Below are 17446 nucleotides of genomic sequence, written 5' to 3' on the forward strand. Positions count from 1 at the left end.
AATAAATTTCACATAATGACTCGTGTCCATAGGTACAAAACTGAAACAAAATTTCATGAAATAATTGTACTTAGAACATATGATCGATAAAAACATAGCCAATACCAAATAATTTTATTAATGTTTAAATATAATGTAAGAATTTCCAAAATAAATATAAAAATAATAATCAGAAAGATTTTCTTATTGAGACAAGTAACAAGCCTTGGCTGTTCGTTACGCTATTCCAACCTTTAAATTACAAAGAAAGTATTATGCATATATTTGATGCATTGTTGAGCTGGTTTCATGCCTTTGCTTTTAATTTGGTCAAGGTAGAACATCCTCATTCACACAAATTGGGCTTTATGAATTGGAATAATAGCATTATACTCTTTCTACTTAGAATTGGGAACTCGTATTTAATCTTATCCCATCGTAATGGTAAAGTTAAGTAATAATTATTCTGTGTTCAGTGTCACAATAATTAACTCTCTTTTTGAGCACTGTATTTAGCTCAATTGATTATGGTTTTGAAAGCTACTGCTAGGTATGTTTTTCAACTCAGCTTCTTTTCTAAGAATAATTGTTATATATTTGAGATATAAAACTGGACATGACAATCTCACTAACCTTATTTTGTTCAAATTTCTTTGTAATATTCTAAGGCAAAAATACTGGGAATTTATAGGCAATTATCTTTAAATTTTGTTTCCATAATAATAGTAAAATAATATCTTTTGTAACTTTTAGACATATTTGATATTTTTAGTATATTGGTTTGTCTTTTCAAATTTAGGTCATTAAGAATGCTTAAAATATCAGTATAATACATAAATTTTATTACTCAACTGTTAAAGATATTTGTGAAATGAAAATAATTTTCAACTAGAAATATATGGATCTCATTCCCAAGTTTATGTACCCTGTTTTTTATTTTTAGTTAGAACAACCAGTGTCTTAGACAGTGAGTAATGTTTGCTCCAATCTCTGAACAAAATATTGTAAAAAGTCAGCTATTCGGTGAGCTTCCATTAATGTAATTAGCAATCTTTCTTAAGGCTTTCCATGAGAAAAAAACAAATTACTTTTGGCACAATGCTTTGTGATATATAAATTGTGATTGATAGCCTCAATTAAGACTTTTCATATCTCCCCATGTTTTCTGGTCATATCTGTTTGTCCACCAATCACAAATTCTATACGTTACTTCATTACTGTTTATATTGATTGATAATGCATTTCCAAGTACTTTAAATCCGGCTTTGTGTGAGATTAATTTTAAATAACACAAATTTTTCTTGAAATTCTTTCCATATTTTATGTGCCATAAACTAAAATGTTGCACGATATTATTGTTCTCATAAAGATGTAACACAAAGTCAACGTTAGGTTATAACTGCATATAATAAACAAATTCTAAATGTTTTGCAAAAGTAATGATTAATTTTGTTATCACCTAGCGTATCCATGGATTTATCATCAAAACACTATATACATCACATCCATTCATGAGGGAAGATTTTATTTATTCATCAGCTGTATGCACCATAGTTTCTTTTCTCACTGGACGTACAATTAAATAATACTTTCTAATTAACAATCCCAGAATGATTAGATAATTGTGGAAAACTTTTGGCAAATTTTTCATGTTTTTCCTTTCTTTGAAAATTTTCAGCTATCAATATCTCCCTCATCCAAATATCTTAACTTGAAGATTGAAAGCTTTGCTATTTTACTTGCAAAAAAATATGACTATTTTTGGTGATTTCCATCTTAAGTAACATTTTTGAAATGTTTTAGGCTTATTTTTCTTTTTAGAATCCAGCTTAAGCAAAGTAGAAATTTGCATTAAGTGAACTTTTTTTTCAACTTCCAAATACAGTTGTTGAATTTGATCTTGCCTCTGTATTTTTACTTCTTCTTCCTTTTGTTTCTAATAATCTAACAATCCATTTAAACGAAAATGCATATTAGTTTTTCCAAATGCAAAATGTAAAAATTGTCGCCAACTTGAAAAAGTCACAATTTATGTAACAGTGGATAATAATACTACCTACCTATCTCAGAATATTGTTGGGAGAATTAAATTGCAGCACTCATTAGAAGTGCTTGTACATAAGTCACTATAAAAGCGTTTTCTATTATTATTATACGACACTGTTTCTGGTCCCTTCACTTTCCTTGCTGTCTTTCTCTAAATACATAGTCAGAACCAGTATTCTATTGTCTTTCTTCTACTGTGCTGTGGTGGTTTGATCCATACAGAGTACCTCATCTCTTTTTTGGGTAAATTCTACTTCTGTTAATGTATCCTAAAACCACATCAACAATTGTATTGACCTTTTTCATGTATACATTCATTCATTCAGCAAATATTTATGGAGTCTTCATTATGGGTCAGGCCCTGAAGTAGGCATTAGGCTTTGTTTTTGCCTCTTGGAGCACATAGACTGTTGACACAAACTGAACTTACTGTCAATCAGCGAATTTCAACTCTGTGTCTTTGTTCATATCATTGTCTCTTCCTGGGAAATACTGCTCATTCCGTGTATTTAAACTCTACCCCTCCTTCTAGGTATAATTCAAATCTAATTTCTTTCCAGGACAGTAGCACAGTGGTTTCTAAACCTTTCTGCATATCAAAATCATTTGACGAAGCTTGTTAAAAATAAATTCCTGTGAAACCTCATCTCTACTAAAAATACAAAAAAAAAAAATTAACCGGGCATGGTGGCGGGCGCCTGTAGTCCCAGCTACTCGGGAGGCTGAGGCAGGAGAATGGCATGAACCTGGGAGGCGGAGCTTGCAGTGAGCCGAGATTGCATCACTGCACTCCAGCCTGGGCGACAGAGCAAGACTCCATCTCAAAAAATATAAAATAAATAAATAAATAAATAAATAAATAAATTCCTTGGCCCAAACTCCACATGATCTGATATGTTATATTCCATTTCATGATTTTGATGCAGCCAACTAATATATCAGTGTTGGAAGATGCACAATCTCTGTCTCATAAATTTCTCATAATACTTATTTTATATATGATTTATTTGATCATAATAGCAGGTATATTAACAATTAACTTTTATATTCCATGTTATTGATTAAAAGGTACCTTTATATAAATGATTATATTTCCTTGGCTTTCTTGTGAAATAAGTGGTCAGCTATTTTTACTGTTATCTCCATTTTATAGATGAGGAAACAGAAATTTAGAGAAATAAAATGACTTGTTTATCTGAGGCAAGGCTTAGATTTGAATCTAAATTCCTGATAAGACATAGATTATAACATGAAGTCCGTTGTTTTTAAATCCTTATAGTAGCATTTATCTTTTTATTCACTAATCTCTGTCTCCCTAACACACATTTAAAACTCTCTGAAGCAGGAATCTTATCCCACACTACCTTGTATACCTAGAATGCCTAGAGGTCTTATATGCAAATACACAGTAAGAATTTATTGCTCTAATCTTTAAAATATAGTCTACTATATTTTAAAGTCTATAAATGTATTTGACTATATGACGCAAATGATCATGTAAGTAGTATTTAAACCTAACTAGATACATTTTCTTTCATCATGGACTTTCCCTGCCTATGTTCCCTGCAATCTTTGGGATTTCTTTATAAATCCAGTTCCCAAATAAGAAAGTAATGTATCTTAAAAATAATAAATATGTTCTTGTATTTTAATTTGTTTTAGAAATGTAAACAGGGCAGGTAATATTTAATGGTATTAATCTTATGCTATATCTCTATTATGTATCTGTATTTAATGTATTCCAGGGATCCCTGCCTGTCTTAGTTGGTGCTGGAATGCAGAGAATGTGGTGGCATTTGTCTCCCACAGAGGCCCACTGTTCATTTGGACCATCTCAGGACCAGATAGTGGAGTGACTGTACACAAAGACGCTCATAGCTTCTTGTCTGATATCTGTATATTCAGATGGCATACACACAAAAAGGGGAAAGTTGTGTTTGGTCATATTGATGGAAGTCTATCAATTTTGCATCCAGGTAAGAATTTAATTAGTAAGGTATCTTAAATAGTATATTTTTCTTATATATAATTTTGTACTTGCTTAGTCTTTCCAGTGACCGGTCCCCATTGTGAATAAAACCAAAAGTGACAAAATTTTAATTTTGATATTATTATTGTTAAAACATTATCCCGTATTGTACTGACTCTAAATATTCATTTGAAGTAATATATATATATATATATAAAATAATACATTCAACACAGCTGTGAATATTTTACTTGGAATTAACCTAAATCAGTCATTTTTCCCTTATTTGTATTTTTAATCAATTCTTTATTTCTGTACATTTACTAAAAAACAACCTGAATGAACAAGGACATACAGCTAGAGGATATGATGGTTTACTAATACTAAATATTTTCCCATCTGCTTGTAAAAATACCATTCTGATGCCACGGCTCCTTGGCAAAGGCTTTGAAACTGGCATAAAAGAAAAATGATAACCATTTGAACCCCTATTAGTTAATTGATTTGACTGAATGAAAGGGTCTGAGAAATTAATGTTCACTTACAAAAGTATGATTACAAAATCAAAAATTACCTGAATTGCTTGCTTTCCCTTCAAAAATAGTATTTTTGACATTTGGGAAACATACTTTTAGCCATCTAGTATCTCTGTTGATGTGTGTGACTTCTGGCTGGCTAGACGGATGTATGAAAGTGCTTTCTCAGGAACACGGTAACTACTTTCACAAAACAAATTACATTTAATTTATCTGAAATTAATAGAAAAAAATTGAAATTGAACAAATGAAATTGTGAAAATTTAAACAAATCTTTCTTCAGGAAATAATGTTTCTAAAGTTAAAAAGGATTGTGTAAAACATTGAAACATTGGGGCCATTATATTCTAAATACATTTTAAATAGTATATATTATTTACCTTTCAAAGAAAGATAAAAATAAATGTTCATATACTTCTTCCCCAGCTTCTCTCTCAGCTCTTTGTACACATCCTCTGTTGTTCCTTCTGGTTGTACCAGGGTTACGTGGGGACAGTTTCATTGATTTGTCAAAGATTAGTATGAATGACTGGTGCTTCTTCTGGATTTGTTGTACCAAGCACATGCACTGCAACTTCTGTTTCGTCTTTGCCTTGGAAGCAGATTCTGTTTTATAGTTGGTCATTAAGGCTCATAGTTAGGCAATATAACTCATAGCTTTCTTTGTTTTGATCTGGTGAATACCACTTCTTTCTCTGTAACCTTTGTCTCCAGCAGTCTTCCTTAGTCTCAGGAATGCAATCTATAATAAATACGGCTGTATGCTGTGTGGTTCCTCCTCTTTCCTCTCTGGGTTATGTAACCAAATCTCATTAGTGATATTCCTCTACTTCTTCCCTGGCCTGCACCCAAAGATTTCATCAGGATTGGGACACTTTCTTTTCAAGCTCGATCTGAAGAAGATATGAGGAGTGTGTTTTTATTTTATTCTAAATGGCACTCTAGATACTTTTTACATTTTATGATTTGTCATTTTTACCCTTTCCTTTGTCATTGACTAAGGTTGTCTTTTTTCTTGCTTTATTATTATTAGGCATCTTTGAAAGTTTCAAGCCATAAGACATTGAGACTTTTTACTGTGTATCTAAAATATAAAACATTGAGACAGTGCATGCTTATTTTGACATAGAACAGAAAAGAAAAAAGGCTACCTTTGTTTTCTCTGTCTTAGGTTTAGAGGATAGAATGTTTAATATTCGAACAGTCTGAGATATGTGCCTTCCAGAAGAGACCATTGTTTTTCAATAACCCAATCTTCCAGTTGTTAAACCAAGTGAAACCATCTATACCCAAGTCAGCATGTGTTATTTTTCTGTTCCACCCATATATTAGTTTACTAGGGCTGATGTAAGAAAACTATCACAAATAGGATAGCTTAGAACAACGTAAATTTTATTATCTCACAATTCTTGAGGGCAGAAGTATAAAATAAGGTGTCAAGAGGGCCACGCTCCCCCTGAAGGCCCTAAGGAAGGATCTGTTCCAGGCCTGTCTCCTGGCCTTCTGTTCTTGGCTTGTGGCAGTATAACTGCAGTCTTCACATGGCACGTGGCATCCCTGCTGTGTGTATGCATGTCTCTGTGACGAAATTTTCCCTTTTATAAAGACATAGTCATATTATGGATTAGGCTCTACCCTAAAGGCCTCATTTTAGCTTGATCATCTGCGAAGGCCCTAATTCCAAATAAGATCACATTTGCAGGTACTGGGGCTTAGGACTTTACCGCCTTTTTTGAGGGAGCACAGTTCAACCCATAACAACCCAATACAGACTTGTTAACCTCATTTATTCTGTAGGATTTATTTAGCAATTAATATGCACAAAACATTATAAAAGGTACAGTCTTCATAGGTATTTGCCTTTTGCATATACATGAGCAAATGGATCATGAAGGAATCACTACCTTTTAATTCTAACACTACATTCTGGATTGTGAGTTTGAAACTGTTAGCATTAATACCAGTATAGCTAGGCTTCTTACTTTTCATGAGTTGTTAACCTTATCTTCTTGATGACTTACTGGCACCACAGATGGTTCTATCCCTATGTTACAACACAGGATTTCTGTCCTCCAGGTTTTTGCAGGAACCTATGACCTCATTATCTCTGTTGTCTAATCCTTCTCAGAAGAAAAAATAAATATTCATGAGAACTGGCCACAGTAATGTAGTTCATCACTTTAAATCAGTAATTTTTAAACTGTGCTTTGTATGTTCGTATACTTATGTGTGTGTATTGAGGGTAGGAGGACTTCATAGATGATCCAGCTGAGCTTTAAGCCTTCTTCCCACTTTCAGCCTGAAAAGCACCATGTTATGCTGTATTATTTACTTGATTTTCTTGTAAACATTCTCATATGAACAGAAGATTCCAGGGCAAAAAAATTGGAAAACTGCTTTAGCTATCTCAAATTGTATTCTCAGGCCAAGTTCATCGGAGAACCTTTTTAAAAATCTTTATTATAATCATGTTTAAATTGAATTGATTTTGGTATTACTCCATGAATGTGCCTTAATAAAATTTGCCTTGTTTTATTTTAGGAATGTTGTTGATGACACTGTCTCTATATAACTGTTACTTAGTGGAAAAAACAGACTCAGTTTCTCCTACTGTACTCTCACAACACAGTTCTGATGTGGGAGATCACATCAGATGTGTGAGAGGCTTTCTCCACACATTAAGCCAGCAGTCACCTCTACAGCAGACACTTGCTGAGTGTCCTCCAATTCAATTCCGACACTACCTGGAGATAGAGTCACAACACACACACTGAGGGATCAGTCCCCATGACTATCCTCTCTTCTGATGACAGCTGTAAGCCCCAGCTTATTTTGCCTGTGCTTCTGAACGACTGGCTATAAATCGAGGTTCCCATGGCCCCCTCCTTGGATTTGATTAGTTTGCTAGAGTAGCTCACAAAACTCAGGGAAACACTTTCTTACCTTATTATAAAGAATATTACAAAGATACAAATGAAAAGATGAAAAGGGCAAGGCATATGGGAAAGGACATGGGGCTTCTGTGCTGTCTCCAGGCATGCTGCCCTCCAGGAGCCTCCGTGTGCTCAGCTGTCTGGAAATTCCCAAATTCTGCTTCTTTTGGGTTTTTATAGAAGCTTTATTATATAGGCATATTGATTAAAACATTGGCCCTTGGCGATCAGCCTAACCTTCAGTCCCTCTTCCCTCCCTGGACATTGGGGGATGAGGCTGAAGGTCCCAACTCTCTAATCAAGCCTTGGTCTTTCCAGTGACCAGTCCCCATTGTGAAGCCACCTAGTGGCCACCAGCTACCTAGTCAACTCATTAGCATACAAAAAGACATTGTAGAGATTCCAAGGATTTTAGGAGTTGTAATGCCAGGAAACAGGGATGAAAACCAAACATATACGTCACGATATCATAGTCTCCCTTTTAAAAACACACAGGAGACATTTATTTCTGGTCTTAATTCTGTAATTATGGGATTGCAGCAAGAGTTGTATTATCTTTCAATTGTGCTTTTTAAAAAAGAAACACACTCCCTTTATGATACGTAGGAGTAATTGGTACTTTCTGCTAAGGCTGTAGTCTCTCTAACTAGATGCTTCACTGCCTCTCTTGAGAATGAGAGGACTTGCCCAGTGGAGTTCCCATGTGGTATCTCAGCAGAATTATTTTTTTCATATGTCCAGTTGCATACATAAATTACAAAGAACAAGAAGTTTGTTTGATGATCCTTTGCTTTATTTAATTAGTCTTGTTTTAACTCCCTATCTTTCTGGCTTCCCTATTTGTACTGTTGGTCGGGTGTGAATTATAATTATGGCAGATGATAAGATGAATGAGAAAGGAATAACAGTAAATATTAAGATGCTGTTTAAAATGTGCATCACTATTCTAAACATTTTAATCAAATTCATTTAATCGTTTTTAAAACTCTGTGAGATAAGTATTGTTATATTCTCCATTATTAAAAAAAGAAAAAAACCACAAAACTGAGGCACAGGGAGATTAAGTGTCTTGTCTGAGGCAGCAAAGCTAGTAAGAAGCAGAACTAGGATCGGAACCAGGCAGTCAGCCAGCTCTAACATTTATCCTTTTAAATCACTACATGATATTCTTCATTTCAATAAGCATTTTCCCTATTTCTATGCTGCTGTAACCCAGTGAAATTTGTAATTGTTGACAAGATCTGAGTATATTATTTATCTGTATATTTTCTTACCGCTTTTCGGTAACAAATGGGAGACACATTCAAGGCACTGGAAATTGCCAAAACAGAGCATTGAGCCTGATTTTCATCATTAAGACAAACAGATCTTTCTGCATTCACATGTCAGTTATGCCTTCTGCATATAAGTACCACATTTGTATTTTCAATACCCTCAGAGATAGATATTGTACAAGGAAAAAGTTAGCATCATCTAAATTATTGATCTTTTTTGCAAGTTTTTTGGAAATAATTATCTCTGTATTTTAATAGGTAATAAAAATCAGAAACATGTTTTGAGACCTGAATCTCTTGAAGGGACAGATGAAGAGGATCCAGTTATGGCCTTGGAATGGGACCCACTATCTACTGATTATCTTCTAGTGGTTAATTTGCATTATGGAATTCGCCTGGTAGATTCTGAATCACTTTCTTGCATAACAACATTTAATCTTCCCAGTGCAGCAGCTTCTGTACAGTGCTTAGCCTGGGTTCCCAGTGCTCCTGGGATGTTTATAACTGGAGGTAAGCTAATCCCCATAACCCAGAGTTTTAAATATGTGTATATATTCTTTCATTGAATTTAGGAAATTGTCCTTTATAGGTTGATTTTGTGTAAAATGTATTAATACCTCAATTATTATTTATTGCAGTAAATTACTAGTGTACTTTTATTTATATTGTATGTCATTAATGATAAATCAAATGAAATGACAAATAAAAATGAAAAATAAGGTCCACTCTGCCAGGTTTCTGGAAATACCTTGGAATATATTATATATGTGCACACATGTGAGCATATCTGTGTATGTGCAAAAGACAAAGACAGTTCCATTTCAGGCATGGTAGGATGACAGTGAAGGTACTCACCAGAAAAGCAGTTACCTGATGGGAGCTTTATTAGCCTCACGGTCTTAGTCCATTTTGTGTTGCTATAACTGAATACCACAGAATATTCTGCTGTAACAGAATACCACAAGCTGAGTGATCTATAAACCATAAAAGGTTTATAGTTTATAGTAATCTAACACCATAAAAGGTTTATAGTAATCTAAACTATAACCTAGTTTAGATTAGTTTAAGGCTGATCTAAGGAGGCTGGATGCCCAGGAGCATGGCACAGGCATCTGGTGAGGAACTTTGTGCTGCTGAAAGCAAGAGAGGACAAGAGTATGAAAGCAAGAGGAGACCTAGCTTGCTTTTATAACAAAGCCACTCTCACAATAAATAACCCACTCCTACACTGTCTATATTAATCCATTCATAAGAGTAGAGCCTACATGACCTAACTGCCTCTGATTAGACCCTATCTCCTAACAATGTTGCATTGGGGATTAAGTTTATAACACAAGAATTTTGTGGGAGGCATTCAAACTATAGCACTCACTGATCCATGGGTTGAACGGATACTCCTTCATGCTTTCCTAGTCAAGAGGTCATGAGAGAATTAGCAAAGCTAAGTAGTGATAGGGGATCGGAAGATGGGGGAATTGAGGAATAATTAGAAACTAAATGACTCTCTACTTTTACCATTTAATTGTGTTCAGAGAGAGAGACCTCTGAAAAAACAGAATATTTTCAGCTACTCTATAAATACTTCCCATATTTGCTTAGTGTAAAATAATAGGCAAAGACTCTTTATCCTCTCAAATTTTTAAAATAAATTATTTACTTCTTTAATACTTAACATAATAGTGACACCACCCTATATCTGTGGGTTCTGCATCTGTGGATTGAACCAACTGTGAATGATCAATGTTAGGGGAAAAAAAATCCACAGAATTTCAAGAAGCAAAACCTGACTTTGCAGTGTGACAAGTACTACGTTGAACCCATGTGAGTAATGTGATGTGTAGGCTTTGGATTAGGTACAACAAGTGATATGGCTTGACTGTGTCTCCACCAAAAATCTCATCTTGAATTGTCATTGTCATGATCCCCAGCTGTCAAGGCTGGACCCAGGTGGAGCTAATTGGATCATGGGGGCCACAGTTTACCCTATGCTGTTCTCGTGATAATGAGTGAGATCTTAAGGAGATCTGATGGTTTTATAAGTGTCTGGCATTTCTCCTGTTTGCCCTCACTCCATTCCACTGCCCTGTGAAGAAGGTGCCTGCTTCTCCTTTGCCTTCCACCATGATTGTAAGTTTCCTGAGGCCTCTCCAGCCATGCAGAGCTGTGAGTCAATTAAACCTCTTTTCTTTATAAATTACCCAGTCTTGGGTATTTCTTTATAGCAGTGTGAGAACAGACTAATACAATAATCTGGAAATGATTTACAGTATACGAGAAAACATGCATAGGTTACATGCAAATAATATGCCACTTTATGTAAGAGACTTGAGCATTCATGGATTTTGTTATCTATGGGAGGTCCTGGAACCAATCTCCCATGGATAACAAGGGGCAACTGCACATGAAAGTAGATGGATTCTTAATTTATATATCTTAATTGCCTTTAACATTTCAGGATATAATTAATAATAGGCATGGAATTTTTTGTTTTTGACAGTGTCTCGCTCTGTCACCCAGGCTGGAGTGCAGTGGTGCAATCTTGGCTCACTGCAACCTCCATCTCTGGGTTCAAGTGATTCCCCTGCCTTAGCCTCCAGAGTAGCTGAGATTGCACTGTAGCGCATGCCACCATACCTGGCTAATTTTTCTATTTTTAGCAGAGACGGTGTTTTACCATGTTGGCCAGGCTGGTCTCAAACTCCTAACCTCAAGTGATCCACCCGCCTCAGCCTCTCAAAATGCTGGAATTACAGGCATGAGCCATCATGCCCAGCCCAATAGGCATGGAAATTTTTATTGTATTTTATTACTATTACTGAAATATCCTTCACATATAAAATTCACCATTTTTAAAGCATGCAGTTCAGTGGTTTCTAGTATATTCGCAAAGCTCTACAATTATTACCACTGTCTAATTAACATATCATTATTCCCCCAACAAACCCTGTACTCATCAGCAGTTACTCTCCATTACTCCCTCCCTACAGTCCCTGATACTCACATGTGTAAGCATAAACTGCTAATTACTTTCTATCTCTGTGGACTTGCTTCTTCTGGACATTTCATATAAATGGAACCATTCAGTCTGTTGCCTTTTGTTTCTGGCTTCTTTCACTTAACATAAAGTTTCCAAGGTTCATCCATGTCATAGCATGTATCAGTACTTCATTCCTTTTTATGGCTGAATAATATGTCATTATATGGATATGGCAGGTTTTGTTTATCCATTCCTCTGTTGATAGACACATATATTGTTTCCACCTTTTTGCTGTTATAGATAATGCTGCTGTGAACATGTATGTACAGGTTTTGGTGTGAATTTTTGCTTATAATTCTGTTGAGTGTTTGTCAAGGAGAGGAATTGCTAAGTCATATGGTAATTCTATATTTAATCGTTTGTGGAACTGCCAGACTCTTCTCCAAAGCAGTAATTAAGGTGGGAATTTTGGAAGAAAGGAGACTGTCTAATTGGTCTTCAGGTATATTTGACAATCCTTAATGGCTGAAAGTGGACAGTGGAGCAGTTTATAAACATTTCAAAGGTGGAAAGGTTGATGATTTGAGGTTGGAAATGGACAGTTTTCTGTGGCTGGCCATTTCCTAGAACAAGCGTGTGTCAATAGGGTCTTTTTTTGTGGTTGAGTTATTATAATGGTCTTTATTGGAGGAAGCTGCCAAAACAGGCAGTTTCTAACCCTATAAAAGGTTTTGGAGCAAAAAAATGGTAAAACATGCCAAAAATTTAAAGGTTAAATAGTATTTCAGTTGTTTGGTTGTATTACTGTATGGTATTGTTATTCAAAGGATGTCAGTAATTAGTCCTAAAATATTTCCAGTTGAAATTTTGTTATACTTTTATGTCTAGGCATTTTAGTTTCATACAAAATCTGTTAAAATATGCTTTTTGCCTGATCTGACTAGATTCTCAAGTGGGTGTTTTACGCATTTGGAATGTTTCAAGAACAACACCTATTGATAATGTTAAATTAAAGAAAACAGGATTTCACTGCTTACATGTACTTAATTCTCCTCCAAGAAAAAAGTGTAAGTAAAAATGTTATCAAAATTTTAATTTTTAAAAAATATTGTATTTTCTATCAAATAAAATGGTATAGTGAGATATCAAATACTATATGCCACTGAAAAGCAATTTTTAAAAAAGGCTTTGATAATATATGTGCTCGAGGATCCATCAAAGCTACACAAGACCTACTATTACTAAATTGAAAATATTTAGAGTCAAGTTACATTTTTTAATGCTACTAAGTAAGAATATTTAGATAATTTCAGATTATCTACATGGAAAAGATGAATCAATGATATTGATGAAAATAAGTTAGAAATGTTAAGAGTGATAAGATTAAATAAGATTATCTGAACTGGCAGAATTTATGTTTTAAATATGGCTCATTTAAAATCTGTACAGTTTACAACAAAGTTAAAACAACCTAAATATTCAAATCATAGGATCTAGAATACCTATTACATATTTGAATACCAGTTGTCACTGGGTTAGTAGTTAGTATTATGGATCTTCTGTATCTTCTTTATTTCTGTATATATTTTCTGTATCATTCATTGCGTCTGTAATTAAGAAAAAATAAAATATACTTAATTTATAAAAAGAAAAAATCTGGAAATTTGGGGGAGGTTTAGAATTAGAATTTTTTTCAAATATGAGGGAAAAGTAATAGACTTCCAGTTAAGTCTATCATGATTACTCTGCATGGTTGGTAGTGTTCCCATTCTGTATAATACGTCGTAAAAAACATGGGGTAGGGAATTCAGTGATGAAAACTTTAGAGTGATTGTTTCCTTCTTACTCTATCTTTATAATATACTAAGTAATTAGCAATGGCTATTCAAAGTAATGTTATTTTGGTGTCTAATTGGTAGGCAATGGCAAGTAGTAGAAAATCTCTATATTTGAACCTATACCCCTTGTACAAAATAGTGAAGTCCCTAATAAATCTAGAGCCTGAAAACTGGAGGGTCTAGAAATACTAGGACTTGAGAAGTAATATGCTGGATGCTGGCTTACTGTTTAGGGATCTTGGAATATTTTTGTCATTGTTAGTTCCGTTATTTGTTTAGGAGCTTTGAACTGCCATGTCATGGAATGTCTGAAATACCAGATTCTTTTCTTTCATTTTTTTTCTTACTATAAAAGTAGCCCATGTCCATTAGACAAAGTTAGAAAATATAAAGAATAATATACCAGTCTTGTCATTTTCGAGCAATTCCTTTCAGATTACCTCTTGTTTGACTTCTAGGTTTTTCCCTCAATTTAATATAACAGAAAGTATGGAAAAAAGAACAATTGTGAAAATGAAATTTTAAAAAATAAACATACTTGCTGAATTCTGAAAAGCATGATTTACAAATAGATTGGTGCATAAAAGTTGTCTAACCCACCTATAATGTCAATTAAAGTGTTAGAAAAACCAATGATGGATTATATTAATTTTTAAACAATCAACAAAATTTTAGTGAACCAAATTCATTGCTACCAAATGCCTCTTTTGTCATTGTAGTTCATTCTAGTTTGGACTTTCTGTAATTCTCAGATTCTGAGAAATGAATATTATCCATAATAAATGAACTAAGAAAAATTGTATTGTATTTTAATTTTAAAAATACTGAGAAATGGCCAGGCGCAGTGGCTCACGCCTGTAATCCTAGCACTTCGGGAGGCCGAGGTGGGCGGATCACAGGGTCAGGAGATCAAAACCATCCTGGCTAACACGGTGAAACCCCATCTCTACTAAAAATACAAAAAATTAGCCGGGCGTGGTGGCGGGCGCCTGTAGTCCCAGCTACTCGGGAGGCTGAGGCAGGAGAATGGCGTGAACCCGGGAGGCGGAGCTTGCAGTGAGCCGAGATCGCGCCACTGCACTCCAGCCTGGGGGACAGCGGAAGACTCCGTCTCAAAAAAAAAAAAAATACTGAGAAATATTTTCCATATTCCAGTGTATAATTAATAATAGATTGGTCTCATAATTTACTGTAGTGTCATTATTTTGGATTATGTTTGCAAGAAAATATTTGGATTCACATTCTAAGGAAGAGCTTTTTGGAAGAAGACAAAGTATGGGATAAATAATATTTATCCCACAGTGATATTTATGTAATTAAAAGTAGGAGAAATCCAAGTCTATAAACAGTAAAAAGAAAAAACAAACAAAAAAACATCTAGGAAGAAGAAAGAAAATTGAGATGCCAATGCAGGTCAGATAGTGTTGTGATTCTTAATTTGTGATAAATTAAAATGAATTATGCATAATCTCAAAAAACTTATTTTCACTGGTTTGGAAATTGTTGGCAGAGAGCTATTTATAATAAAAGAAAAAATTATATGCATATATGTTTGTGTGTGTGGAAAGAGGGAATAAGCTATTATGTCAGTATTTTGAAGGAAGTTTATAATTCAGAAATAATCATGCTGAGCTTTAATTTATGGGGTGATAAGAAACCACATATTCACAACAGATTGTGATTCCTCAACACACTAATTTTCATCTATTTGCTCCATCTGTACTTTAAAATAATATCCAATTTTGTGCTTATATTACCACATTTTTTGGCAATCCCAAAGAACTGCATATGTGATACAAAGTATGATCATTGCCTAAAGGGTTTACTGGTACAGATTCTGGATTTTTTTTTTTAATGAAGAATTTTTCTAAATTAAGCTCTGTGGTTTCATTCCAATAGGATTTCTTTGTCTTCTATTTTTTAGTTTCAGTCCAGTCTCCAACCAAAAATCATTATACATCCTCAACAAGTGAAGCAGTTCCACCCCCAGCTTTGACACAGAATCGAGCATGTTCTCTTCCTCCTGGTCATGCAGTGTGTTGTTTCTTGGATGGTGGAGTTGGACTTTATGATATGGGAGCTAAGAAGTGGGATTTTCTTAGAGACTTGGTATGTATGTAGTCATTCCTTTATTATACATAACACTTTTTTGTGTAAACCCATGATCTTTACTTTTACCTGTCTTAATATTATTTGAAATGATTTTCGTAGGTAATAATATATTAGAAATTTATTGTAGCTGGTTGAAACATTTTAGAAAATGCATAGAATGATGATAAAACTACTAAAATAACTTTTAACCACTATACTTTAAAAGTCTTAATGTCTACTTATATTTTATGTACAATGGAAAATTACATAGCTGTAGTGTATTTTGGAAGCAAAATGAGAATAGAAAGTCCCTTCAAGAGAAAGGACAAATTGATCTCTGCCAGTTACTCAAAGCCTTATTGTTCCCATTTGTTAATTGAGTAAGGTTGGATTATGTTTTCTAAGATTTTGTTTCCATTGTTGAATCGCTATGATACTTAAGTGATTCTATGAATTCTGTTTTTATGAGAATTAAGCCCCTATATAAGATAGAATACAACCTCCTTGAGATCCCACATTTTTGTCTGGTTGTGTTCTGGGGTACAGCCCCACTACCTAATATAGTATCTGCCACATAGCAAGACTATTAAATTTTGTCGAATGAATGAATGAAAACATGCAATAATACATATTGTGTTGTAATTAATATTGTCAAAAACCATCGTCTTTAATTTTCCCTACTTTAGGGTTTCTAAAAAGGCCCCTGTCTTTTTCCACTGGTTTGAATTAGACTAATCTGGACATTTAAGAAACCTTTAAATGCTAATTATTTTCCTTTGATCTTAGAAAAAGAATCTAGAGATGTAATTGTCCTTGTAACTGAAGGGAGAGAAAGAATCAGTAATATTGTATCTTTTCAAGACTGCTCATTTAATTTTATCCTCAAATGAAAAAATGATTTATAGCAAAGTATTTTTAAAATAATCTGTAGCTTATTTTTGAATTTTCCTTTTGTAGATATTCATTTGAAGTGATTTAATTTTCTTTTCACTTTAACTTTTCTTTTTATATAAACTCTTTCCTAGTGTGGTAAACTTTTTGTATACTTCAAATTACAGTTTGTTTTCAAACAAATTTATGAAAGGGAAGGGAGAAAAACATAAGAATACACTCAAATCTATAAAAAGTTATATTAGTAGAAGAGAAGTCATGCAATCTGAATTCAGTAAATTTTCTATGACACTTCATATTAAAGTATGTTTTACTTAAAATCTATGTTAATTTATAATTTTAATAAATGCTGAATACTAAATACTAAAAGCCGCTTGATTATAAATTATTTCAGTTGCTTTTCTCACTTTAAAATGTCTGCCAGTCAGAAGGAGGCAGTCATTTTTTCCTTATAGTTTCAATTTTCTTAACACAGATCCAAATTTGAAATTTCTCAAAGTGTTACCAGAAGAAACAATTCTGAACTGCTGTATGTATAAAGCATCTCCAAAGATTCCAGATTACATAGGATGAGAAAAATATTATTAATATTTTTAAAAATCTTACATAATTTAAAAAATCTTATTAATAAACATTCTAAAAGGTGTACTTCCATATGAATATTTGCTCCATTAAAATTAAGAAAAATGCCACAAAATTTTCCTCGTCTTACCCACCTTAAACACAGAAAAACATTCACAATTTCATTCTTGCGATGTGAATTTTCATATTTCAAAAAGCGAAATTTTAAGGCATAGCAGTGAAATAACATTTAAAACTGCGTGTAAGTCCCTGCCTTGATTATGTTCCTAACATTGGAAATAACCACTTAAGACACCTTCAGCCAGGTGAACCAGTGGCTCTAACAACATT

At 33.8% G+C, this 17446-nt stretch overlaps 1 protein-coding gene across 5 annotated transcripts in view; it reads left to right on the forward strand.

Moving 5' to 3' along the window:
• WDR17 (WD repeat domain 17) overlaps positions 1 to 17446 on the forward strand; it is a 112967-nt gene that overhangs the window by 46528 nt on the left and 48993 nt on the right. For all 5 annotated transcript variants that reach the window (XM_032148947.3, XM_032148949.3, XM_032148950.2 and 2 more), the window contains 4 exons: positions 3771 to 4001; positions 8996 to 9247; positions 12659 to 12781; positions 15477 to 15661. In XM_032148947.3, the coding sequence (XP_032004838.1) occupies positions 3771 to 4001; positions 8996 to 9247; positions 12659 to 12781; positions 15477 to 15661 (791 nt within the window). The remainder of the gene's footprint in view (positions 1 to 3770; positions 4002 to 8995; positions 9248 to 12658; positions 12782 to 15476; positions 15662 to 17446) is intronic.

Source organism: Hylobates moloch, unplaced genomic scaffold (assembly GCF_009828535.3).
Source record: "Hylobates moloch isolate HMO894 unplaced genomic scaffold, HMol_V3 SCAFFOLD_3, whole genome shotgun sequence".
NCBI classification, from domain to species: Eukaryota; Metazoa; Chordata; class Mammalia; order Primates; family Hylobatidae; genus Hylobates; species Hylobates moloch.